Source organism: Carassius gibelio, chromosome B15 (assembly GCF_023724105.1).
Source record: "Carassius gibelio isolate Cgi1373 ecotype wild population from Czech Republic chromosome B15, carGib1.2-hapl.c, whole genome shotgun sequence".
In the NCBI taxonomy this organism is placed as follows: Eukaryota; Metazoa; Chordata; class Actinopteri; order Cypriniformes; family Cyprinidae; genus Carassius; species Carassius gibelio.
Window position 1 is genome coordinate 11,540,737 of NC_068410.1, and position 26,657 is coordinate 11,567,393.

The 26,657-nt window shown below is 36.8% G+C and overlaps 1 protein-coding gene across 1 annotated transcript in view; it reads left to right on the plus strand.

The window, feature by feature from the left end:
• Positions 1 to 4,135: 4,135 nt before the first annotated feature.
• Positions 4,136 to 26,657, plus strand: part of pitpnm3 (PITPNM family member 3) — a 72,889-nt gene continuing 50,367 nt past the window's right edge. The window contains exons 1-3 of the mRNA XM_052576392.1: positions 4,136 to 4,474; positions 15,667 to 15,762; positions 24,301 to 24,405. Of these exons, the coding sequence (XP_052432352.1) occupies positions 4,450 to 4,474; positions 15,667 to 15,762; positions 24,301 to 24,405 (226 nt within the window). The 5' untranslated portion in view covers positions 4,136 to 4,449. The remainder of the gene's footprint in view (positions 4,475 to 15,666; positions 15,763 to 24,300; positions 24,406 to 26,657) is intronic.

Below are 26,657 nucleotides of genomic sequence, written 5' to 3' on the forward strand. Positions count from 1 at the left end.
TCTCCCTGGCCTTGGCACATTTTACTCAGTGCTCTGCTTTTTTTTTTATTTTCTTTTTTTTCTTTTTTTTTAAATACAAGAAAAAGTTAAATTAATTGAATTACACATTTTTCCCTGTGTGCAGCCAGTGTAATCAGTGTTATCTATCTTTTTTTCTCCTTGTCTGAGCTGCAGGCTGTTTTTCTGCTGCTGCTTTTACCAGAAACACAATGCCATGTTTGGAGTCAGAAGTGTTTTGTCATTGGGTTTCCTGACTGCTACAAATAGGCCAAGTCCCAAAGGGAATGGAGTAATGCAACACGGGCAGTTCCCTGGAATTGTAGAACCCCAGACTTTACCTCTATCAATAGTCATTTAGAGCTACTCTAGAACAGTTATTTGGGACGCCTGATTTACAGAAATTACTAGTTTGGGTTGAGATCTGGATATAACTTGGTGCGGTTTCATTTTCTTTTTTAATACATAGCAACACAGAACACTTATACAGACAATGAGCTGTTAAACAAGTTGATTGAAAGTCACTTTTTCCTCCAATTAATGTTTGACAGCTACCACGAGACTCATATTTTATAGTCATTACAACCCAGCATTAATCAGCTGAACTGCAGTTGGATGCAATGTGATGGAGCTGGTTATTTAAAAGCCTGAGGAGGAATGACGATGTAGTGATTTATGAAAAAGCCAACATTTTGCACAGTCATCCTACTATAAGGTTACAGAGATACACTCCTACTGGCCGGGTGAAGATAATTATACTTCTGTTTTCAACTGCACAATGTATTTTGCACTTCTTCTTCCACAATGTAGATATTCAGTTTGGTGGCAGGCATGGACAGCACCTGTGGTCCCTCAGCTATTCAACTGTTTGTATCACAAAGACGATAAAAAATTATACTGTAGGCCAAATTTTGAAGCACTTTAGGGATTTTTAAGGTAACTGTCTTTCAGTGTTGTTGATTGGTTTCTTGTGGCTTCTATTTGCAACAGTTTCAACCATGATTTTATTGTGGCGACAGGATTATGTCACTCACTTTTAGATAGTAAAAATAAAAGAAGAAGAAAAAAAATACACTAACACAATTCCCGTAAGAAACCATACATATTTCAACATTATTTAACAGTAGAATGAAAAATATATTTTTATTGATAAAAATAATTAATTGAGATTTCCTAGTTTAAAAAAACTATATAAATATGTCATATATATTTGATATAGCCTATATATAAATAAACAATAATGTGCCGATCTCGCGTTTCCCGCCATAGCCTCGTTTTCATTCCAAAGTGGCGCATTGCGTGAAATAATTTTAGTTTTAGTTTTGTTGTATAAGTTGGCTTACCTAACTTTAATATTACACCTTTTTAGATAAAATTATAGAAATTAATATGATATTATTATCATATGAGCCAAGGATGGCTAAAATTTCAAAACTTAGTGTTGATTCTTCCATGTACGTGTAGCATGTCTGGACCGGTCACCCTCACACACACAGAGACCACACGACCACTCTTCGGTGAGATTTAGCACTTTCCTTTACTGTAGTGAGAAGAAATAATCAGTGGATCAAAAGGCGACCGCTTCTCCCTCTCTGGCACACAGAGTCAATTACAGGGAGAGCTCAATAATACATGTGCTCCTTAGCCTCGCACACAGGTGGACTGAGGCTATCGCACATCGCACGCGGGGAAAACCCCGGATGTGTTCCACTGATATAATTCCCTCCCCAGACAGAATCCAAAGAAAAAGTTCCCCAAATCTAATATTATGTAATTTTAACCTGCAAACAATAATAAATTAACAAAATTTTGTGGAGTTCACTAACCCATTCTTATTATGAAACTTATAGAATTTATAAAAAAAAAAATAGTCCAATATAGGAATTAAAAGAAAGCAAATTAAATTGAGTCAATTATACACACCAGTTACATTCTCCGCCCTGAACTTCACAAATTTTGACTATTACAGGGTCTAGTATAAACTGAGGTCATTAAACCACCTTTTTTTTCCAGAACATCTTGCAACAAAATGTTTCCCACTCTCAGGGAAGGTGAGTGCGGCAGGTTGATCAGGCCTACCGCAGCCACCTGCAAAAGGTGCCTTAAACACCATTCATATCAGATGAAACTTCATCACTGATCTGGAACAACAACATACTGAAATACACTGACTCAGATGTGCTGTATTTTAAAACTCAAAATGACAAAAATTCTCATCTCAAAAATGATCTTACAACCCCACTAACTGGGTTCAGAGTTTTGATAGATTGAGTCATGTTCTCGATCAGTCTGTTGACTGGTTTCACAATCCTACCTACTCTGGTCCGAACTCTCATATCCCCTGAACCAGGAGGTGGCTCAACAGCTCCAAGAGGTGAACCGCTATGGTCACTATGGCCAATTGCCTCAGAAACAGAACTGCAAGAATCGCGGCTCTGTCCTTCATCTGGACTGCTTACAGTATTTTCCACCTTGGTACAATCATTCTTTGCAGCTAATTGCTCATGTCCGGTTGACTCCGAGACTTCGTTCAATGATTCAAGGCTTTCAGATCTGCAGGACAACCTCTGCTGAGGGTCATCAGAAACTGCGGTCCTTTCAACCCAACTGGCGACTCGTTCCGACAAAGGACACAAATCAGATGCAGAACCAACAACATCCATTGATAAACTTCTACTGCTAAGGGCAGATTCACCACTGTCCTCAAATGATTCAGATTCCCCAAACTCAAGTGGAAGGAAGTTTGCTTGCAACAGCAAATTGCGGTGAACAGTTTTCTCCTGACCTGTCTTGGTGTTACGTATACGGTAAATGTGACACTGTGGGTTTAGCGCAACTACCCTATAGGGCGTGGACTCCCACCTGTCTGCCAGTTTTCTTTTCCCACGCTCACCCTTGTTGGCCAGCAGAACTTGATCACCCAGCTCAATGTTAAGACCTTTTGCCCTTTGATTATACAACTCAGCCTGATGTTGCTGACTGGCATCAATGTTTTTCTGAGCAACTGTAAGTGCTTCTTTTAGATCATCTTTTAACCTCTTTACATACTTGTCGTAACCAACAATTTCACAGTCTCTTACAACGTTGCCAAACATCACATCCACGGGCAGCTTCGGGATTCTACCAAACATCAGGTAAAATGGAGCATAACCTGTGGATTCGTGTGCGGTACAGTTGTACGCAAAGGTCAGTGTCTGGAGCAACTGGGACCACTTTTCCTTAGACCTCGCCGGGAGCGCTCTGATCATGCTGCCTAGGGTTCTATTAAACCTCTCAACAAGGCCATTTCCCATCGGGTGGTAAGCAGTTGTTCGGGACTTTTTCACACCAGCAACCCGCAGCAACCCCGGTTCGAATCCGGGTCACGGCACCAAATTTATGTAGCATGTCTGGACCGGTCACCCTCACACACACAGAGACCACACGACCACTCTTCGGTGAGATTTAGCACTTTCCTTTACTGTAGTGAGAAGAAATAATCAGTGGATCAAAAGGCGACCGCTTCTCCCTCTCTGGCACACAGAGTCAATTACAGGGAGAGCTCAATAATACATGTGCTCCTTAGCCTCGCACACAGGTGGACTGAGGCTATCGCACATCGCACGCGGGGAAAACCCCGGATGTGTTCCACTGATATAATTCCCTCCCCAGACAGAATCCAAAGAAAAAGTTCCCCAAATCTAATATTATGTAATTTTAACCTGCAAACAATAATAAATTAACAAAATTTTGTGGAGTTCACTAACCCATTCTTATTATGAAACTTATAGAATTTATAAAAAAAAAAATAGTCCAATATAGGAATTAAAAGAAAGCAAATTAAATTGAGTCAATTATACACACCAGTTACATACGCAGTCAAACAATTTTAATGTAACATTACTGGGAGTCCTTTTAATTTCTGTATTATACTGTTTTAGTTTTATATAAATACATACATTTGAAGTATAAATGTGTTTAAAAAAATTTGCCGAGCTCATTCATATTATAAATATCATTCATATTCATACATTTATCAGCATTTGTTTATAGTCGTGCATATAATGTGCTCAACATCCTTAAGGAGGCGCTGTGTGATATTATTATTTAAAGTGCATAAATGAATAAATAACTAATATATGACGACGGGTGGTCTGAAGCCTATATTAATGCGCTTGGCGTTTTCCAAGTCACTGCAGCTCGCGCAGAGCCACTGGAGGCAGTCGAACATCACACCTCGAGCTCAACAGGAGGAGAGGACAACAGCAAAGTCTGTCTGCACACATACAAACAGCCCCAAGTCCGCGCTTACTTCAACACCAGGATCTGTCTCAGCGTTCATGGATACTCCCACCTTCGCATGTTCAAACACGAAACGCGCATACAGCCTACTTGAAATCGCTTCTCCCGCGCGCAGACAAGGACGGAGAGAAGAGACGTGCGAACTGTCCAAAGTAACTGCAAAGACGCAGGATGGCTAAAGAAATCAGAGGGAAAGGTAAGAGATGTCACATCACATTCAGACAACGCACAGACATCTTCTGTCACAGCAGAAAGAGTAGACACAGTTTGCTCTCTTCACTTTCCTCGTCAATCTGTTGGAATGCGTGATGATCAAGGGCTGCGTCTCCAAACCTAGAGAGCTGCCTACCTAGACAACGTTTTTGGGGCGTCATGGGCGCATTCCAATGCTTTCGACGGTTTTAAACGCTGCCCGGTTGACTTGGTTTTGAGAGACAGCCAAAACGCTGTCTTTTTCTCCATCTTAACATGTTCTCTTTACAAACTGGTCGTAATCCTAAATGTAGAATGTTTTATGCATGCAACGTTAGGAGTTGTCAACCATATCTGACCCACACAGACTCGCAGGAAATCCAGGAATCCCTGATACTAAAATATTACGATTCATTAGTAACGGTGTATATCAACTTATGGAGTCCGACCGATTTTGTATTTTGCATATCGCTGATATGGTCCAGATTATTTTGTTTAAATGGCCAATAACTGATATCAATATTAAATTGTAATTAAAGTTTTTTTTATGACACACACACACACAGACACACACATATTTGTGTATATATGTATATAGGTGTTTCATATTCTGTTTAAGCAAAAAATTGACATAAGTAAAGTTATTTCAGCTCTGAATATACTGAATTAATCTCCAGTGGTGTTATGTTGGTGCTATTAACTGATTTATAGGTAGACCTGATATTAAAGAAGCAATTAAGTAGAAAAATCTGACTATGTCAACCAAAAAATGTCTATTCCATAAACGTCTAATTCCATAAAAAAATTCCGGTCCATAAAACCCCCCTGAAGTATCATTGTGGACCCCCCCTCCCCCAATTAGATATTTGTGTTTTTTTAATAGTGTCAGAAATTGCTGTACAAGAAATAAGCTTATAAGGAATTTTGTACATATTCTATGGTGTGATTTAATAATTCTAGCTGTAAAGCACATCTGAATGTTTGTTTCTTCAGATGGTCATAGATTATGACAGTACATTTGATTCATCTTTGAAATAATTTAATTAGATCCCAGCTAGAGTGATGTTCCATTGGTCAGCTTGTTTTCTCCACCAATATGGTTTAATTTAAGTAAACGATATAAACTGTGAACTTCAAACACTTAAAATGAGACAAAATGTGGTCTTCAAAAACCTATAAGCAAGTCATAATGCATGTTCTGCATGATAAGTCAGTGTGCATCCTTTATTATTCTGTTTCTACTTAAAGGTGAATTGGGTAGTGACGTGTGTATTGTATCAGAAATGTAGAAAGAGGCTGATGTGAGAGAGGGAGAGCTGATGGTCTCTCTTTGAGATATATATTCTGTATAGGACACTCTGATATGATTGAGCCTATGGCTGAGTGCTGAGACTGTCTGCACTGAACATCTCAGCATACATAGATATAGTTTAATCTGTTTATGGCAGCACATCCAATCCAGCATGTCCGAGCAATTATTGATCTAGAATAAAGCTTACCCTTTGCATTTCAGGATTCTGAATTATGGTTGTGAGTTAATGTGGTACTTATATTTCTATAAGTGTATTGACTATGCAATTCACATAGGCTTCTAAAATGCCATGAAGGCAGAGAGTTGTTTTGAGGACCCTAATGATTGTTTTAATGTTTTCAAATTAATTTTCCAAATAAGCTTAACGTGATTGATCTCTAAAGAAAGGAAAAAATCATATACAATTTTCTTTCTCCTGTAAAATGCAAAAGAACATATTTTGAATGTTTTTGGTTTGTTAAAGGTATGCCATAGAAACATTGAATCTATCAATGGTGTGCGTTTGGTATGCCATTGTGACGCTGTTGGTCCAAAAAAGAACAAACCCACACTTCAGCTTTAAATGTAAATCACAATTTAATTTTAAATAAGATAATGTAGATCATTGCTCAGTCTCTAGGGGTCAGGAAACCAGTGAAGAGAGCTTCAGATGTTAGCCCCCAAGTCTGTCAGTATGTTTGTAGCTTATGGTTTATGATGACGAGAAGCTCACAGCATGTGTCTTCTGGGTTTTGAATGTGTGCTCTTTGGGTAATTATGGTGTGACAGCATGCCATTTGTGGCGTATTTCATGTAAGTATAACGGTTTCCATACGTTGGACAGCAGTAACTACTACAGACTGTTAATAAGCTTCCACAGGCATTTGATTTCTTCTCAGGCATGTTTCCGAATCACCAAGAAGTTCTCCTCTCTCAGTCATGTAGGAAGTCAGCATTTGATTTTGTAGGTGGAAATGTGTAATCCTACAGACTCCTTTGGTTTGGTTACTTAATTTACCTCAAGGTTTATTAGATTCCTAGTTAGTGATTCAGTGTTGTTGAGGATGGGATGGTGGGACAATTGAGTATTATATCAGAATTACATAAACCCGCTCACTGTATTGAACAAGCAGAACATAGCCTACATCATCACTGGAGCAGAATTTGTCTTTTTACATGATCAGAACTGGCAGCCCATCAGCAAAACACAGACTAGGTTGGCTTCATTTATATGTTAAATAGCAAGGATTCCTCATGGATACCTGTTCGGTCCCCGATTATTTTAGGATTTTCATGTATTTCTCAAGATTTTTGTATTTATATTTGTTCCAATGTCAAATCAATCAGTTGATCTGCTATGTTACTGTAGATCAGAGATCACCATTAGCGCAAATTAGTCACCAGTTACCATCCAAATAATTTATTATTTTCATAGGTAGACCTAAAATATATAAATATCACACACAAAAAAGGATTTGTTATGTATATACAGGAATCATAATTTAAGAAGCAGTGAATGAAGTAGATGCCTTTAGTGTCATCTATTTCAGTTTCTCTAATCAATCAGGATCACTTATAAATGCATCAGCTAGACATAGTCATTGTTAACACTGACATGGAAAAAAAACAACTTTCTTTTTGTGTATTCACCTCACAGACTATTATTTGCATAATAGTTTCCAGAATTGCATGTTGCTTTTTGTTCATTTCCTAGCCAAAATATTGACTCCTGAATAAGCTATACTTTAACCTGCCACTTTTGATAGTTCAAACCTTTGGAGGTTGGACCTATTTCCAACAGTAATTGTATATTCTGCTATATATTTAGTAGTTTGATGCTCAATCTCTATAGACTAGGATATAGACCACTCGATAAATATAAATCCCAGATGCAGTAGCCACAGTTAATTTCTTTCACAGTCTATATTCCCTCAGCAGAAGAGCCCCAGGGTGCATCACTCCACACCAACCTGAATTCAGAGCAGTTTCAGTGAGTCAAACCATCGTGTTGTGTTGTCTGTAAGTCCAGCTCTGCATGATCTCAAAGCTTCAAAGGAGTGCAATTTCCCATTGCACGAAATGTATTCCATTTCGTGCTCAATTCATCTGCATTGCCTTTCTTAGAAAAAAGAAGGTGCTCTGAAAAAACAAGCGTGTGCAAGTGTGAACTTCTCAGTAATGTGAATAGGAATTCATATATTGGCATGCTTAGGCTGGTGCATGGTCAAGGTCTCTGTTGAATTGGTTCGAAATACACTTTTCACGTGTAACGCGGTAGATGTTTCTTCACATTATGCCTCCAGTATAGCTCTAGTAATGCAGTTACATGTTTCACATGTACATATAGAGGTCATAGTCAGTGCTGCAGTGATATATTTAATCTTAGCCATTCAGGAAGTGACCTTTTAGTGGCAGATAAGAAAGTAGTATTCTGTGTCAATTCTCAGAAACTAATTTTTACTTGGCTTTGGTTGAGAATAAAAACAGGGAATACTGATTGTGTTGTTCACCGTAGCAAAATTGAATTGCAAAGTTGGATTGTCTTTGCCAAACCAATTAACGTGCACCTCAGTCAAGGATTTTCCTGCGGATTCCTTGTGATATACATTGAAATGAGAAATCATCTCTTTTGTGTTTTCCATTTTGTGTCCAGCTTTTTTTTTTTTATGGGTTTTGATGGAAGGTGTTGCGACACTACATCTGTGTGATGGCATTTTAGACAGAAGCGCACTCTGTATCTGTGGCTGTCAGACCAAGAGACTCAGATGATCTAGTATTAGCTCTCAGCAAACAACATTGCATTTACTTCGGGTTTCACGTTTGTTTTGTTTCTTGCTTGGTTTTTGTCACTGAGAAAATGAAATTCTATTTTTATCCTCAAACCAATAATTCAGCATTTGCTGCGCCCACGCAGTAGAGTGAGAAATGACTGTTATTCCTGTTAAAAGCATCAAGGACGTTTCTGCTTGATGAAAACTCATGAATTTATGTAACTAAGCCAAGCATAGAGATCAAGCATCTTCTAGATCAGTGGCTCTCAAACTGTGAGACCACCTGGAGTGGTGTGTGACATGAAAATTTGCAATAGAATTTTATTTACATTTATCTTGAAACTCTTTATTTTATTTACTTATTTTTAGATGTTGCTCTTGTAGTTTAATTCAGATCTGCAAGGAACAGTTGAAGGTCTTATAGCACCATGCTTTATCTTAAATACAGATAAATTGTATGTTGAGTTGTTCTGCTATACTTTTCTGCACTATATTCTATAGTATTATACTACATGTATATACACAGCCCAAAAGTTTTTTTTTAAGAAGTAAAAAAAAAAAAAAACATTAATAAAATTGATTAAAAATGACACTAAAGACATTTTATAATGATACAAAATATTTTGATTGTTTTAAATTTTCTACTCACTAAATAATCCTGAAATTAGTTTTATCATGGTATCCACATTAATATTAACCAGCACAGCTCTTTTCAACATTGATGATTATAAGAAATGTCTTGAGCACCAAATCAGCATCAGTAATGGCTGTTGAGAATTCAGCTTTGCCATCACAGGAATAAATGACACTAAAATGTTAAAATAAAACAGTTAATTAAAATTATAATACTATTTCACAATCAGTTTTTACTATATTTTTGCTCAAATAAATGCAGACATGGTGATCATAAAAGACTTTTGAATGAGAATGATTATGATGGCACTATTAAAGAAATGATGACGTATAAATTAACATGGTAAAATAAGACATTAAAATGTGAAAATGTAAACAATATGCACATTTACGGTTTAATTAAGGCAGTTTATGAAGAAAATATACTTGCCTTTGTTGTGCAAAACAATGGCTCGGTCTGTATGTTTTTTTTTTTTGTTTTTTTTTAAGACTCTATAAGTTTGATACTGTAATGCACGCTGATATTCATGAGCCTCTGTAGGAGCGATAAGGTCACTGGTAAAGCAGAAAGGTGGTTTGTGTAATTGGTTTTGGGGTTATGAAATAGTTTGCATGTTCCCTTCATTAGAAGTTGTGAAACTATGGCAAGTAATGGCAGGTTCATTTGTGTGAGCCAGTCAGGATATATTTGAAGCATTCTAGAATCTGTCTTCTCAACAGGTAGACACCTTAAACCTTCCTGTTTTGTGGGAAAATCAGTTTTTTTTTTCTCTTCTGAAATGAGAAGTCCCAGTTTTCTCATGGTGTTTAACAGTGAATAAAATGATTAAAAGCTACCTGACACCTCATTACAAAAGGAACAATTCAGGGCAGATTTCAGGTTCCCTCCATAATGATTTTGTTCTAGCGAACTTGCACAATGATTTGGGTAGAGCACGGTGCTAAAAATAGCCTGCACGAGAAGCAGTGACAGACTCACTGCTACCCTGTGGTCCTGTGAGAGAAAGAGAGAATGACAGTCTTTCATGACCGTCTGTAGTACTGCAGTCTGGCTTTTGTGTCTGTTTACAGGCAGTTCAGGTCTTGATTTTTATTTATTTTTTATTTTTAATGTTATTTTGATGCATTGATTCTGTGAGATGGGAGACTGACTTATTGGCTCCCTTAACCAAGGGATGTAAATTGATTTTTTAACTACAAAATGTAAAACGTTCAACTACAGCATATAAACATTTTAACCTGATACATTTTGTTGTAATAGACAGATGGCTCTTTAAAAAACATCTGCTTTAAATAAATCTCTTCATTTAATTCATTCTCGAACAGTGTTGCTTTTGCTGGCAAATTATAATAGCATCTGTTTTTGAAGATAGGAGGCTTTAATGGATGAATATAAAAATAATATATAGGTTGTCTGACAAAGGCATGAATAGACAGACGGATAGAATATACCTTTTTATAATTATTTTATTACAGATTTTTCTAACATAGAAGGCATATACTGTAAATATAAGCATATTGTATAAAAACTAAGCAAAAAAATAATGTCTCTTTTATTATTAATAGTTAAGTAGTTTTTTTGTTTCAAAAAAGGGTGTAACCAAAGGCAATGTTGGTATTCAGGATGCTTTCATATTATATAACTTATAATAAATAATGATGGTGATGACTGCACTTCCTAATTGGATCTTTAATCCTGCCATTTCAGATGGAACCTTTACACGTGATGCAGTGCTATACAAACAGTTCTTTTCAGAGCTTTGTGTCGATGTGCTTGGTTGAACAGCTTCACCTCAGTAGAGATGAGATGGCAAAAACTGATCATAACTCGGAAGCGATACGACAGCGCTGTCTCGTTAACAGAACATCTTGATTTTTGTGTTTGCATTTCTTTGGTTATGTAAAGGCACAATTAACGTTCACCCGAGCGAGCTCTTTGTGCTCAAGCCTCATGCATTTGTAGCTTCGCTTCCTTCAGTCCTTGACAGAAGGAGGAGGTGGCTCTTGAGTAACCCAGTCAAGTGGTTCTGTTCCCTGCAGTTTACTTTCAATGCCCTCTTGATGTTGTGATCTTGCATGAGGTTTGCCCACTGTATTCTCCCCTGCTGCAATGATTTCACACTTAACTTTGCATGCCGTCTGTTGCAGTATAAGCAGTTGTACCCTCTCTGCTCCACTTGGTCTGAAAGTCTTGACCCTTTTCTAAAGCTAAGAGCACACTTAATGATTTTGGCCACGATTTTGCCATCTAAGAACAAATTTTCAGAAAGATCATGTAGTCAGCATTGTCAGTCACATCCAGTGTCCTAAGATCATTGATGTTGCACAGTCTCCTTTGGCTTTTACCCAAGATTTGACCGCAGCAATTATAAAGGACAGAAAAGATTGCACAGTATGGTTTTAGCCTGCACTGCCTGGAAATACAGCCTTTGTCAGTATTTGCTTTGTCTTGAAGCATCCGCTTTTGTTTTTGTGCTCTTTTTAGACTTTGAGTATCACAGTTCTGCTTCGTAATACTAAGTTATTTATCACACCAGAATTTTTTTTTGTGCAACTGTGGCATATGTGTTGTTTCACAGCATGTGCGGCATTGCTTTGAGCTGCCAAACGGAGGTGTTTACAAGCCGCACGTCGCATATGCTGCAAGCGCACACTTTGGTGATGCAGGGATAAGATTGAGAGTATTCCTCTGAGTGATTTAATGAAATAACTGATTGAGAACTGTTTGCTCCAACTCCAACATAAATGACCCTGTTTATTTTCTTTAAAATATATTTCAATTGAATAATTTAAAATTAAAATAATTTTTAAATTGGATTTGAACCATGATAAATATGAGTGCATGTATATAAATAATATCAAAAGTATTATTTTTCAAAAATGTCATGTATATAATTTATAGTAAAATATTTTCTAAATACATTGAAACATATATTTTGGTTATTAATTAATTATTATAACTAATTATTGATTTAAATTTGAAATCATTTGTTTTAGGTTTATGCATTCATGTATTCCATGAGAATTGAACCTGTGGCTGCAGGAACACAATGTTTATCCAGATTCATTTTGGAAATGCTTCTCATTACAGCAATAAATCACTTTTTGAATTTAATAGGGAACTTCCGTTCCGTTTTTTTTTTTTTAAATCTGTTATGCTTACTAAAGCTGCATTCAAAAATACAGTGCAATATTATATTGTTAAATGCTATTACAGTCACACACACAGCCTTAAAACCAGTGCAGTGAACCAATGGGAGCCTTCTGATGTCATAATGGCCTTTACCTCTGCAGTTTTCTCTAGAGGGGCTTTAACATTAGGCTGATGAACAAATGAGTAGAAATGGTGACGGAGCTTCTTAAGTGCATGGAGTGAGGCTGAAGAGGAAGGAATTGAAGGTTGGGAGAGAAAGTGCAAAAGGGAGGGTGAGATATATAGAGATTAAAGAAAGAGAGAAAAGCAAGATTGCTGGAGGAAAGCAGCTCCTATCTAGCAAAGATTATGTTTTTGATTAAGAGCAAGTCTCTCAGTGAGTCGTGTCATGAGTGCTCTGGAGAAAATGCCATTTTTGTACTGTGCATGCTCCTCGGAGAGGGGACCTATCAAAGCTCGATATCGACCCTATCACACTCCATGACCCAGCATTCATAACTCACAACTCTATCAAAGATTAGAGATCTATTTAGATGGGTTATGGAGAATAACAAATCTAGGTTTGAATGGTTTTTATACAGCAGTTTGATAAATAAAAATTTAATATTGAGTAAATAACATAAAAAAATTCAGTGCATAGTGAAAGATATAGTGGCTTAACCATTGTTGATTATGTCCTGTATGGGGACGAATCTTAAACAGCACCAGTTTAATAAAGATTAGAACCTCATTGTATAAGAAATATTGGGATACAGATATTGATGTTTATGGCTTGCTACCTGAATAATAGCATGTCCAATTTAATGACACAGAACATACATCTGAAGCTGAAGTAAAAATTGTCCTAAGACAATAGAGAACACAAAGTCATCTTTCCTTAAGATGTTTCAGCTGAAATTTAGTTTTTAGTCAAACCTCAATTTTGAGCATTTATAAAGGAAGACTTCCTTTCACAGCATGCATTCAATTTCATTTAATCCCCATGTAGTTGATGACGCAATTAAACCGAAAAGTTTCATAAATGTATCATTCATGAGGACCATACCAATTTCATGGCTGAAGAACATCCTCTACTCTACGCTGTTTTAGTGCAAAAGCATCACCTGCATGACTTGCCAGACAGAAGCCAGCCAAACAATGAAACTCGTAATGAAATCCATCTCGGTTTAGCTATGCACTGGCTTATAATATAACTTTGATTATATGACCACCTCTTTTACTGGTTGAAACCATTCATGGTTTTCTAATACATTCTTTCTTAGCCAAAAAATGTCAGCCTTTCCCTTTTCTCAGCCTTCATTCCAGGATTAATTATGGATGATGTGATTAGAATTTTTTGTGATTAGAGATGCTTTAGTGCAGGAACTGATGTCATATTCACCCTCCCGTCTCTGAAGACAGGCCTCACTGGTCTCCCTCATTCAAACTAATCTGCACCTCTTTATCTCCTCCTGTAAAACCATTTACCAAGCCTTAAAAGCCATTTCTCAATGTTTAGACTGCATTAATGAAACATTGCCCCCTGCCCTCCTGCATCCCTGAGGAAAAAGGATTTCATCTCCATCAAAGTATTTAAAACAAAATACTGTGTGTTTATTTGACCACTCTAAATTTGATTATGTTCACTTATGTGAAGCAATAATTGAGCTGGTAAACCTCTCTTCACTATTTATCCTGTTATGAGCACAAAGTGGAACTTTTTCTCCGTTATCTCTTTCACCTTATGCTTTTATGAGATATTACAAATCTTACATATGCAGTGGCCCCAAAAATGTGGCCACATAATCCATTTTTTTTTTATCATACCAAGTTTTTTTTTTTATTTAAAGTATAGATTATGGAGACTTTTTTTTAAACAAAACATCAAAAAAAAAACTTCACATCCTGTCTGCTCTACATTGTCCTATAGTAATAAAAGCCAGAATGCCAAGAATAAATTCTTTAAAAAAGTAGTAGTTAAGACTGTAAAGAGCAGATTTCTGTTGATGCCACTGTCAAATGCATTGTGATTATAATAGAAAACATAGTAGGCTGAGATACTCATCTCCATTGGGTGCATTAATAGTGCCAGCATTTGACCTGCTTGCTTTTTTTTGTGGAAGAGATGAAAAGCTTATTAAATCCTGCATGGTGATGTGGGGGTTTAGCAGTCAAAGGGACAGAGTGAAAACTGTGGAGCCGCACAGAACCCCAGTTATGGAAGGTTAGTGTCCTTATTGTTTCAACAAAGTGAGCAGGATCATGAGGAGTCCATGTAAAAGACCGCAGGAGAACGAGATATGACAGCTTAGGTGACACCTCTCGAGTAATGCCAACCAAATGGGCAAAATCATTTACTGTGGCACTGCTGATATTGGTTATTCATGCTTAATCTCCCGTGCTTGTGCTTTTCTTCATTTGTAAGCCACATCTGCTAAATGAATCAATATAAATGAAATTCCTTACAGTTGGATTTCTTTGTTGTGCTTGTTTCAGTGCGATTTAAGCCTTATGAAAGCAACAGTGAGCTCACTAAGCCTGGATGTGTGAATTACTGGATTTACATTAAATGATTTAATGCTTTGAGTAAAGAAGCAATTTGCTGAGCTATAAAGCGTCAAAAATCCCCATCGCTATATGTTCACTCACAATGACTCCAATCTATAATTATTAAATCATGGCCCACTTAATATGATTGGGAGAGGATAACTTTCGTTTGACTTACGCTGATTTGTAATTTGCATTATTGCCGCTATCTTTCATTAGATTAGAAAGTTATTAACTTTAGATTTAAACAGCCCAGGGCTCACAGTCACACCACCTGCCTCACTAACGCAACACACAGTCGACAAGTACTTTGTCTTCAGCAGCTGAAGTTTGTTCTACAAGGAGATTTTGTTTAAAGCTCTTGAAGATAACGGTGCTTCTCAACACTATAACAACTGCACAACCAATGAAACATCAGCACCTGACTTATATATATGTGTGTGGATGCATGTGTGTAGAATTATTATAGATTAAGTGTGTTTGTGTGTGTACATATGTTTGTCTAATTTCAAGAATTTAAGCAGCAGCTTTTAGATCAAAACCTTTGACAAGTCATCTTAAGTATGATCTTAAGTATGATCATTGTGAATTCCTGAATCTCAAATTTTACACTTTGATTTCCACATTAGCCAGTCTTAATTAAAAAAACACGCTTTCAATTCATTCCTAGCCGTTCCATTCCTTTGGACACCTTCGCGTGGTAATATTAAATAACATTGTCATCAAGCATGTCTAATCAATTAGTCACACAATGTTCAGTAATTGCATGCAGCACTAGTGACCTTTGGTTTGATCGTATCTTTTTCATGTTCTTCCCTTAGCGACCCTACGCAAGCACAGCGCTTCTCACTGGCGCATGCAGAACATCGCCCAGGAATCTGTTGACAGCTCGGATGATGAGTTTTTTGATGCCCGAGGTAAGTGTCACTTATTTCCCACCCTTTGCAATAGCTTGATGGCTTCAGCTCTTCAGCATCTGTGACCTTCTCTCTCTCTCTATTTTTATGTCCATCATATTCTGTCCATTACAGGTGCCTCTTATCATTATGGATGTATTCCTCTGAAGTAGGCTAGGCACTAAAAAAAAACTGTAAACCTGTATGAAAAATATTTTTAGGCCTCTTTCATAATGAACGCAGATGCTAAACTGTGGCTTTCTGTTATTTTGATATGGATTGTTTGTTATAATGTGACCTGACTGAACAGTGTAGTCTGTCGTCTATCATGTACCAAGCCTTGATTTAACATTCTTTTACTTTTGTATGTAATATGGTCCAAATAACAAGCATTTACAATCAACATGGTGAAAACTGGCAGCCATATGTGCTTGTCAGCTTACAAGTGTCCCTGCACCAGCGAGCCACTCGAGTCCCATACAATAAATAGCTCAAGATTTGCGTCTTCAGCAAAATCCTCTATCTGAATTGACTGGGCTTCACTTTGCCTTGCTCAGCATAGCAACTATCCATTATCTCTTTCTATAGGAAGCATTTACATTTAGCTGACGCTATTTCCCAAAGCAATTTACCATGCAACTTGAGAATAAGTTTTGTGGCCAAGCAACCCATTTTGTTTTCACTAATGTGTAGGAAAAAAAAAAAAACATCTTATGACAGCATGTTTGCATTTGAAATAATATGCATGGTTGAATCATACATTGGGAAATGTGTATTAGGAAGATAAGGTGCTGGTTTTTTGCACCAGACTATGTGCTGTTCAAACCTGTGGCAGTCGAGTCCCAAAGCAACAAGCTAACATTTGGTCAGTGAAGGTGTGGAGGTGTGACTAAAACGGGATTTACCATTAGAGGTGGAGATCACATAGTCTCCTGAGTCGCATCTGCAAATTAGTTTCTTTGATTTGCTGTTCAAAATGAAATTATTCAGCTTTATAATTTATTCACATGAGCTCTTGTCTGTCTGCCCCACATTTGTAAAAATGTAAGAGTGGGTTAAATGTAATCAGTATCCTGCATGTTTCCGCATCTAACTTTCATGAGACACAGTTCTCATTCATTCTTAATGAGCGCTACGCTTTACCACACAACACAGAAGCTCAATTAAAGTCCAGATGTTACAGCGGGATGGAATGGGGAACATGCCAGATAGTTCGCTAATGTGTTTTTGGCTGTTTTTTTTATTACATTCCATCATTAGGCTTTGCTTATATGAACTTGTCTTTTTGTTATAGGCACTACCATTCAAAATGTTGCACTTAGTTTGTTAAATTCATCAAAACTGACAGTAGCTGGGTTTTTAGTAGTTGTGAATTTAACTTATGCGCAAAATTGTAATATCGCATAAAGCATTGTTGAACAAGCACTGTCTCCATCCAACAAATCAAAGAGAATAAAATCATCTCTTCCTGATAAACTGGCACTGTAAATCACTAAGAAACATAAGAGAAGCCACTGAATATAATAATTTTCATATATAATTAAATTACTTGCGCCTTAGAGCGAGCAGACGAACCAAAGTAAATGCGGTCATTGCTTTTGGAGGTGGATGCCTGCTGTTTGGGAACGCAGTCATGTAAGACAGTCCTGGGAGGCAATTATACATAAATACTTTGATCACAGACTTTTTCCTGGCATTTGCAGAATGACCATAACAACATTTCAGATGCTGTGGAATGAGATAGTCAGGTTTTGCCATCCCATAGCGCAAAGTCGCATGAGTTTTTTGATCCGCAAGGAGGGATTTATTCAGCAAATACGTTTCCATCTCCATTATTCGCATTAACCCTTTTTCGCACAAGTCAAATTCCACCTAAATCTGTCTATAGAGGGTCAGAGAGCTCTTAGATTCTGTCAAAAAATATCTTAATTTTTTCTGAATTAGAATGAAGGTCTCACAGGTTTGGAACAACATGAGGGCGATTTCTGGGAGAACTATCTTTTTAATTTTTAAACAATCATTTAGAATAATGGAATAAAAAATGTAATAATGGCCGCTGAAAGTACAGTTTTGGCCTCAGGAATAAGATGCATAATAAAATAGAAAATGGATGGTTGTTTTGTTTGTTTGTTTGTTTGTTTGTTTGATTTAAAAGCATAAAAAAATTCTTATCAACCACCAAAATTAGAATGGCATTATAAATATGAGCTTGACTGATGTAAAGGGTTTTCACACTATAGTTAATATTTTTTTTTTTTCAGCTTAGAGAAGATTAAGCATGAAAGAAGAGACCATTTGTTGAAAAATGATTGAGAAAAGTGAGAAATCATGACGCTTAATATAGCAGCTGTCAATATAAATGTTTTGTACTAGCATTATTCTTGAATGATGACGGGAGGGTTTGTTTACTCTAGAACAGTATGGTGACACTAGTGCCCACATAGAAAATAACTGCCCAAGTACATTACCAAGAAGACCACTGAAATGACTTGCCTTAAAGGGACTTTGAAGAAATGTATTATACTGTCACAGTGCATTATAGGGAATATGCTGAGAGGATGACCAAGGCTGCAGGCACAGATGGACCAGCACTAAGTTGTTTATGACTGACTATGACAGTGACTGCCAAACTCTTCAGAGCATTCAGTGTGTTGGTGCATTTCTAAATTGATTTAAAATCCTCATTTTGTGTATCAGAAAATAAATAAATATAGTTAAACAAAAGGTGATTATTTTTGCTTTCTTCTTCTGTGTCAGTTTGAATTGAAGTTTTGAAATATTCTACCATTTAAAAGTTAGGGTCAGTTTATTTTATTTATTTATTTTAAGAAACCATTTATTTTATTCTGTAAGGACACGTTAAATTGATCTAAATTAAGTGGAAGTAAATGCATTTAAATGTTACAAAAGATTTTAATTGCAAATAAAGCTTTTCTTATATTATAAAGTCAGTAAAAAGAAAATCTTTTAGCAACTGATTTCAACTTTGTTAATAAGAAATATTTCATGAGCACCAAATCAGCATATTATTATTATTATTATTATTATTATATATATATATATATATATATATATATATATATATATTATTATTATTTTTATTTATTTATTTATTTAGTTTAATCAAATAAATGCATATCAGCGCTAATTTATTTATTTATTGTATTTAATTTTTTTTGATCAAATAAATGCAGCCCTGGTGAGAACGAGACACTCCTCTCAAAACATCTTACTGAACCCAAACATTTGAAAGGTAGTGTAGTCATATGATATAGGAAATATTGTAACAAATAAATAAATAAAAAGGTTGTATAGTCCGTCTGAAATTGAGATTATTTCTACTCCTAGTAAATGTAGTTTTCTAAAGAATTAAATTTGTCATAATTCAAAGCATTGTAGATAATTGTCTCCCTTGAGTATCATTTGTAGACTTGTTGTGACCTGTGAGAACTCTTTCAGAAATGACAAAAGAAATGCTGTACACACTTAAATGTTGTTTTCTAGTGTTTGAGGGTTTGTTTAGCAATCACTTTTGTCAGGAGAGGCACAGTCAAGTGTTTTGGCTCAGGCTTGGAGTGCAAACTTAATGGCTTTTTGTGTGAGCGACACTGTGTGTTTGTGAAATCACAGAGGTTGTGTGTGTGGATATATGTCTCTGTGGGTCTGTGTGGATACAGTCTGCTCTTCACTGACCTGTGAGATTGACCCCTGTCAGTCAGTATGCGCTACAGATGATCAGAGCGCCGAGCGGCAGGGAAATTGAGGCTCATCACGGTTCCAGCTTTGTCAGCCTGCCTTCACCTCCGTGACACATGAGCCTCTTTCACGTGTGTCAGACTCTCACTTGCCCTGTTCATGCCTCTCATATCCGCTGGGTTGGTCCCCTTCAAGTGGCATCACAGAGTCTGTCTCGTGACCAGGGCCTAAGCGCCAAATACAGGTGAAACTTGAAAATGCAAATGGATTCAGAAATGTTTTTTTCATTAATAGCCTTCAGTTTCCACTGTCCGGCCAAAAGCGGACGTGCTAGTGCGTTCCAAGGCCAGTCAAGTTTCCACAGTCACTTCCAGGGCGTTATAGTGCCTCATCTGTGCTTCCTTGGGGCCAACGGCACAGGTTTTTTGGCCTGACAAAAAGCAGGCTATCTGGGGCTAGAGGAGTGGTTATGAACAAAGCTGGAGTTTCTCCAGATCTGGAAAGCATCAGCGCCAAGGATCATTTCATAAAGCTAACAGCTATAACACAAGCATTAAAAACTTTTTTAAATAAGTTGAGCTCAAAACTCACTTTCAGTCAGCAGCGTTTTTGAAATAACTTGATTCGATTTGGATTGTAATCACCATAAAAGGTAGAAATATTTATAAGTGATGCAGAAGACTTTGCACACTGACGTTACCATAGTAGACATGGTAAATGCGACTACTTGAAGAAATCAAACGTCAGCTTCTTATTCTCTATCACAATCGTGTATTTATTTGTACATATTTTATCTGTTCAATTCAATTCAAGTTTATTTGTGTAGTGCTTTTTACAATACAAATCGTTACAAAGCAACTTTACAGAAAATTACGTCTCTACAATATTTAGTAGTAGCTAATAAGTGGTGACTGTCAGTTTGTGCACGTATGACAGGATTTTTCAGAAAAATTAATACAAGACATAGTCAGCCTGTCATTAGTCTCGTCTCGAGAGCTTAGCTCCGCGTAGCCTATGTTTTTTGTTCAGGGGCTTTTATAAAAATATAGAAATTATAATTCTTTCTAAATTAGTTTTATATAGTTTACTGTGACTACAAATAAACAGAAACAGACTCGACTGAATAGCAGGCTATGTTCGTAACGTTTTATTTCTGTGTGACTAATTTTCAATCGAGATAAATTATTTAATTATGATCAGTGTATCACTTATTATAGTAAAACATTGATGTTTTTGGATTTAAATATTTCAAAGCATGCGAACAAACGGCTGCTTTTATCATGTTTGTTTTGTGATCGCAGTAGATGCAGTGACCTATTTCTTATTAGTTTTATGATAACTTCTCTTTGTTGGTGAAATTATGGGCATGTGTGATGTTGTTCCTGAGAGGCGTGTTAAGGGCGGGTTTTAGTGAAGCGGGCCGACAGTGGAAACGCAGTGCTATTTTGGCCTAGGTGCTACAGGTCCGAGGCTATTAGCCCTACCCAGCCCGTTTAAAATACTGCCTCGCACTGGCCCGACAGTGGAAAAGCAGCTAATTTGTCCAAACCAACTTTTAGTAGGAAATTCTTCAACACTGTGCTGGAAAAGCGTTGTCATGGGGTGTTTAAGGACAAAGCTGTTTTGATTATGAATGAGTGCATTCTCAATCGTTTTTAACTGACATGTTGGCAAATGTCTAAGGAGGTTAATTCAGGTCTGTTATTGGAGCGTGTGCATTTGAGTAATGAGATTTGTCAGAGTGTGCTTAAACAGAGTCCATTTGTATAGCCTGGAATACGGTCGGACCCTCATTTAAAACTGTGTAAATTTCAGCTGGAGACAGATTGCTGTATGCATTCGCAGTCATTCATTGTGACTCTTAATGCTAATTGATTAACATTACCTACACAGGCTTTGCATTTTGAGCTGAAGCGTTTTCTGTTGCATTGATTTGCTCTCTGTAGTCGGGTAGCCCTGGGCCCTTTGTACACATGATTCATCTGCGCTGACAAATCAGCTAAGAAATTGGCTATTTATAACCTCTGTCAGATTACAAAGCACATCTTAAAATCATGTTACCTTACATTTTAATATAAAGACCCTGTTATTTGAAAATAGTATCTTAGCATCAGTATTGATTTTATGAATATCATTAGCCATTTGAGAGATGACAGCTTGTGAATTTGAATTCACATGCAACTTTCCAAGTTATAAAACTGTCACAGCCAATCGCATAAGAAAAATACGTTTCTTCTTAGTATTTGAGTTGGTGTTTGAAACCCCAGTGTTGGGAAGGTCAAGACGTTTGATTTTCATAACCAAATATAGACCTTCATTTGGAGGATTCTCCAGGAAAAGCCTGTTTTCCTGAAACTGTGTCAGAAAGACAATTCTGTCTTATGTTCTTTGCCTCTAGACAGCCACAGGCATCTATGGTCATATTCTGGTCATGGAAAAAAATATTAGTTGGACAAAATATGTGAAAAAATGAAGTCGGTGTATTTAAAAAATACTCCTTGTTTTACTACTCTTAACTTTTAATAAAGCTGACTGTAGGTTTGCATTTTGTTCAGTACAGTAAATGCGAATGGTGACATTTTCTGTTGTGTTCCACTTAAAAAGAGTCATATTGTTTGAAATAACATGATCTTGCTTTGAAAGTACACATAAATGTAATTTACAAGGAAAATATAGACTCACGACAGGCTTGTGTTGCAAATGTGGTTCATATACTGTTCGTAGGAGAGAATTGGAAATAGGATCAGCTGAAATCCACCAGTATTTGCCCATCTTTCAGCCCACACAGACTTGTCCTTTGACTCCTATCTTTTGTCTGTATTTAAGAATAAAAGAAGAGTTGAAGAATGTTAATGGATTAGCTCTGGGCCTCCATGAACTCATTACCTCATCAGGTCTTTCTAGAATTTGTGAAATTTAGTTTCAGATTCCTTTTAAAGTCTCTTATTAACCTCCAATCAAAAGGTTTCCCCACCTTAATGCACTTTGCTTGTCTTTCTTCTTTTTCTCCTTTCAATCACTGTTTCATGCACTTTTGCAAACATTTTGAGCCACTCAGGTATGTTATATACACCTTTGTAAGGCATAGGTCAGGATGTTTGTCTAGTGAGACCGACTAATTAAAGAAGTAAAACTTTTGTTTTAGTATAGGGGTAAATCAAGAGACAATTTCTTAGAAAGTGATTTATCTTGCTGGCAGTGTTTTGCACTTACTGTTAGACTGTCAGCAGAATAAATTCTAGGAGAAGTTTTTCATTCCCTAAATTCTTTCTCTTGAAAGCACTGCTGCTACAAGCATCAAGCGTGGCTTGTTTAACAAACACTCCGCCTTCAACAATACATTTCAGGGCAATTATGGTCAGACTTTCGGATCTCCAGCTGTGAGCAGTGTTCCAGTTGTTACGCAATTCAGCTCTGTTCTTTGAGGTCTTTGAGAGTTTTGTATAATAAAAGAATTTATTTGCTGAATATCTCTGTCTGTTAGTCTATTGAAGTGTTGCACACTGTTCTGTGATCATTTTTAAATTGTTGATCTGTGTACAAATTCAGATTTGGCTGTTGTTTTTCACCATGGTTCGCATCATAAATTGCATAGCGTTTTTAAGATGATGTTTCAAGTTAATACTGTGTGATTTATATTCTTACTTTCTGAAGCTAAAGCAAGTAATTATTATATTTTATTATAAATATAAACTTTTTATTATTTTAACTGTTTATCTTGATCCTTTTCTGCCTTGTTTTAATGTTTATATATATATATATATATATATATATATATATATATATATATATATAATATCTGAAGATAGATTAAAAAAAAAAGTCTAAGATGGTTTTCTAAATAAATAAATATGAATATATATTTTTTTATATATATATATAATACTTTGACAACCCTAAAAATACATTGTTACGTCTTTTCCAAAAAAATTCCATAGTAACTAGTATCCATTAATTCAATGTACATTACATGAACTTTTTTCATACTTGTGCAGATTACACTGAATACTTTAAAATAAATTCTTCTGCAATGCTCATCCACTTTCTTTCTGAAAACATGTCCCAACATTTTTTACATTGTTCTTTTTCTCCTTTTAACTCCCACTTTTTGCTGTCATTCTTTCTCAGTGAGCCTTGTGCGTTAGCGGTTTGTGTTTCATTTACTGAAATAGGTGGTTGTTTCTCCTTCAGGAACCGGCTGCTGTCGTTGCTCTTCTTTGTGCTAAGCACATTTCACACTTCAGAAGATCTATGTTCTCCCTGCTCTCTCTAAGCGCCGTTCCATTCGACACGACTCAGTAACTGCCAGTATTTGGATTATGATTTAAAACCCTTCGTCTCTCAACTCCGAGCTTCCCTCGCATTGTTTTTGTAAGCGTGCATGTGTATGTTTGTATACTCTTGTTTGAGCCAACTCAAAAACCAATTCAATTGACAGTCTAGCAAATAGCATGTAACAAACAGGGCTGATCGGCTCGAGCGGGTGGTGCAGATGAGCCCTGTCACAACCTCTTTTCCACACTGGAATATCGGCCGAACAAGATCCGACATGGCATTGGGCTTGCAGTTTGCTGTCACACGCTGCAATCCACACAGCCGAGTCCTCCATCAAGAATTCAGGGGTCTGTCTCACAAGTACTGGCGGAGTGGTTGATCGCTCGCTCTGTGCTCATTAGACGGACATCACTTTATGGCTCTAGCTGTATTTAAAGATAATTCGATGAATCTTAATAGTCTTTGATGTACTGCTGTATTCCAGCTGAAATGAGCATAGCATTATGCCGATGAGCTCAATGATTGATTATCTCATCCTCCTCATATGCTGCTCTCATTGAATGTGTGTTTGTGTGTGATTTCTTTCAGAGGTGCTGGAAGGGAAGACAGCCATGCTTCTGGGCATGAGTCAGTGGAACTCTAATGATCTCGTTGAACAGATAGAAACCCTGGGCCACATCGACCAGACGCAGGGTAAGAGCTCATAAATGGAAATGTTATGGTTCCTGTCATTAATCGTTCTTCGTATATTACAATTCATAACATCTGAGTGTACCTGAGACTGATGGTGTGAGACTAATGGGATAGTTTATATGTCATTCTAAACCTGTATGACATTTGAAAAAGAAGAGATTTTTTGGTCACTAAAACTTTTACCAACATTCTTCAAAAAAATCATCTTTGGATGTTGGTTGGAACTAGGGATGTCAAATTTCGATTATTTCCATGATCGATCGTCGTTTAAATTAACGATCAATTAATCGATTAATCGTTAACCATAATACTGCAAAATGCGTCTATTGCAGGCACGCAGTCAGCGGTATGACAGGATGTGCAAAAGCCACACAGACACACAAAACGCTTTCTCACTTGAATTAAAGAGGTTTTAGTCTGAATAAAATGCTAGTAGCAGGATTATAAAATGAATAGATGCGATTATGATCATTTGATAAAATGAAGAGAGCGCGCCATACTTTTGAGGTCATTTTACTTTGTTGACAGTTTCCAATCCCGCACGGAGAACGCTGAACGCGCATCGTTAAATGGTTTTGTGGTGCTCGTTGTTGTATTTTAAAGCACAATTGCAATGTTTTCAACTGACATTATTGTATAAAATTATCCGAAATGTGGAGCGCGTGTGACTGCGCTGCACATTAAGTGAACTACATCGGCGCTGCTGCACCAAAACACAGTTGCTCACATTAATTTGATCCTGCTGGATTCTGTCCTAGAAAATGTCAGATTTTTAAAAATCCGGCATACAGCGCATTAGATCGTGACAGTGCATGCGTGCAGACGAGGATGAGCGAGCGCGGCTTTGGCTAGATTTATTTGGAGGTTATTGCTCATGTCTCATTCGGCACAAATCGAAATGTTTCCATATTCGCAATGTATTTGAATGTTAAACTATTATTTATAATGTAAACTAGGCTTGTACTTAACACGCATTCGCATATAGACGGAAAAGATGATCCTCTTCATATGAGCAAAAACGTCCTTGGCATAACAGCAGAGTGGACCGGTATACTACGGTCTATTTAAACTGAATGCTCCAGGAATGTGTCGGTCACAGCGCCTATTAATCGCTGTTTTGAATCCAGCAATTATTTATTTAGAAATGATAAGATCTGATTATGACAAGTGTGGTATAAAAGCTTTGTTTATTAGAGGAATAATAGGTTAACTGGAAAATGTTAGATCGCGACCATGCTTTTGGACCCCATAGTCTTCATTTACGCGGCTTTGTTCTGGTTTGCCGGTTGGTCACGAATTTCCACAAATTCAGTATATTTAGGCATTGTTTCTTTTCCTAAATCTTCATAGTCTAACCCTCTAATTTCCCAGGTTTATTTTATTATCTTTCGCTTTTAATAACTGTTTTCGCATCTCTTACTGTGGTAAACATGGGAAGGGAAATTAAAGATTTCATGAATTAAGAATTCGTTCGATTTATTAATTTGTTCCCTTATTTCACTTAAATCATGGGTTATTTAGGGAACAAAATTAATGAAACATTAGGGGTGTGACGGTTAGTATATAACCGTGAGACCGGCGGTTATAGTTGAACACCGTCATTAGAACTTTATAACCGCCAAAACCGTGTCACTAAAATATTTTTTACAAACATTTTTTATCAAAAATTATTTTCATTTTTTAGATGGGATCATCAGATGCGCAATATATCGGGAGACATGGTTTTTACCACTTAATGAAGTTTTGTAAATCGTCAGACATGATATTTACCACTTCATTAAATTTTGCTTTGTAGAAAACCTTTCTTAAAAACGAATTTCGTTTTGAACAAATTTTATCTTAATTTTAATAGATGTTTCATCAACCAATTGCATGTATTTTAATAAATAAAAAGCAAATATAGCAGACAATGATAACCGTGACATGGAAGCACCAGCGCGACGCGTTCACTTGCAGTGCACTGTGAACTAGAGCGCATCTCATTGTAAATGAAACTCAGCGTAGGCATATGCCTCATACTCTAGCATTAAATATTTTTGCTGCATCCTTTCTAGAACAGACAATGGCTTTTTTTTTTTTTTTTTGCGGCTCGCATCAGCAAAGCATAGACCGCAAAACAATCAGCGGATGGCGGGCGGGTGCGGCTTTGATATTTGCTCAAAAAACTTTGGCGCGGATGATGAGTTTTGTGACAGATCTCCTTACTAAACGGAGGTCTGAAATATCTTCCCCTTTACCGATCAGAGCGTGCC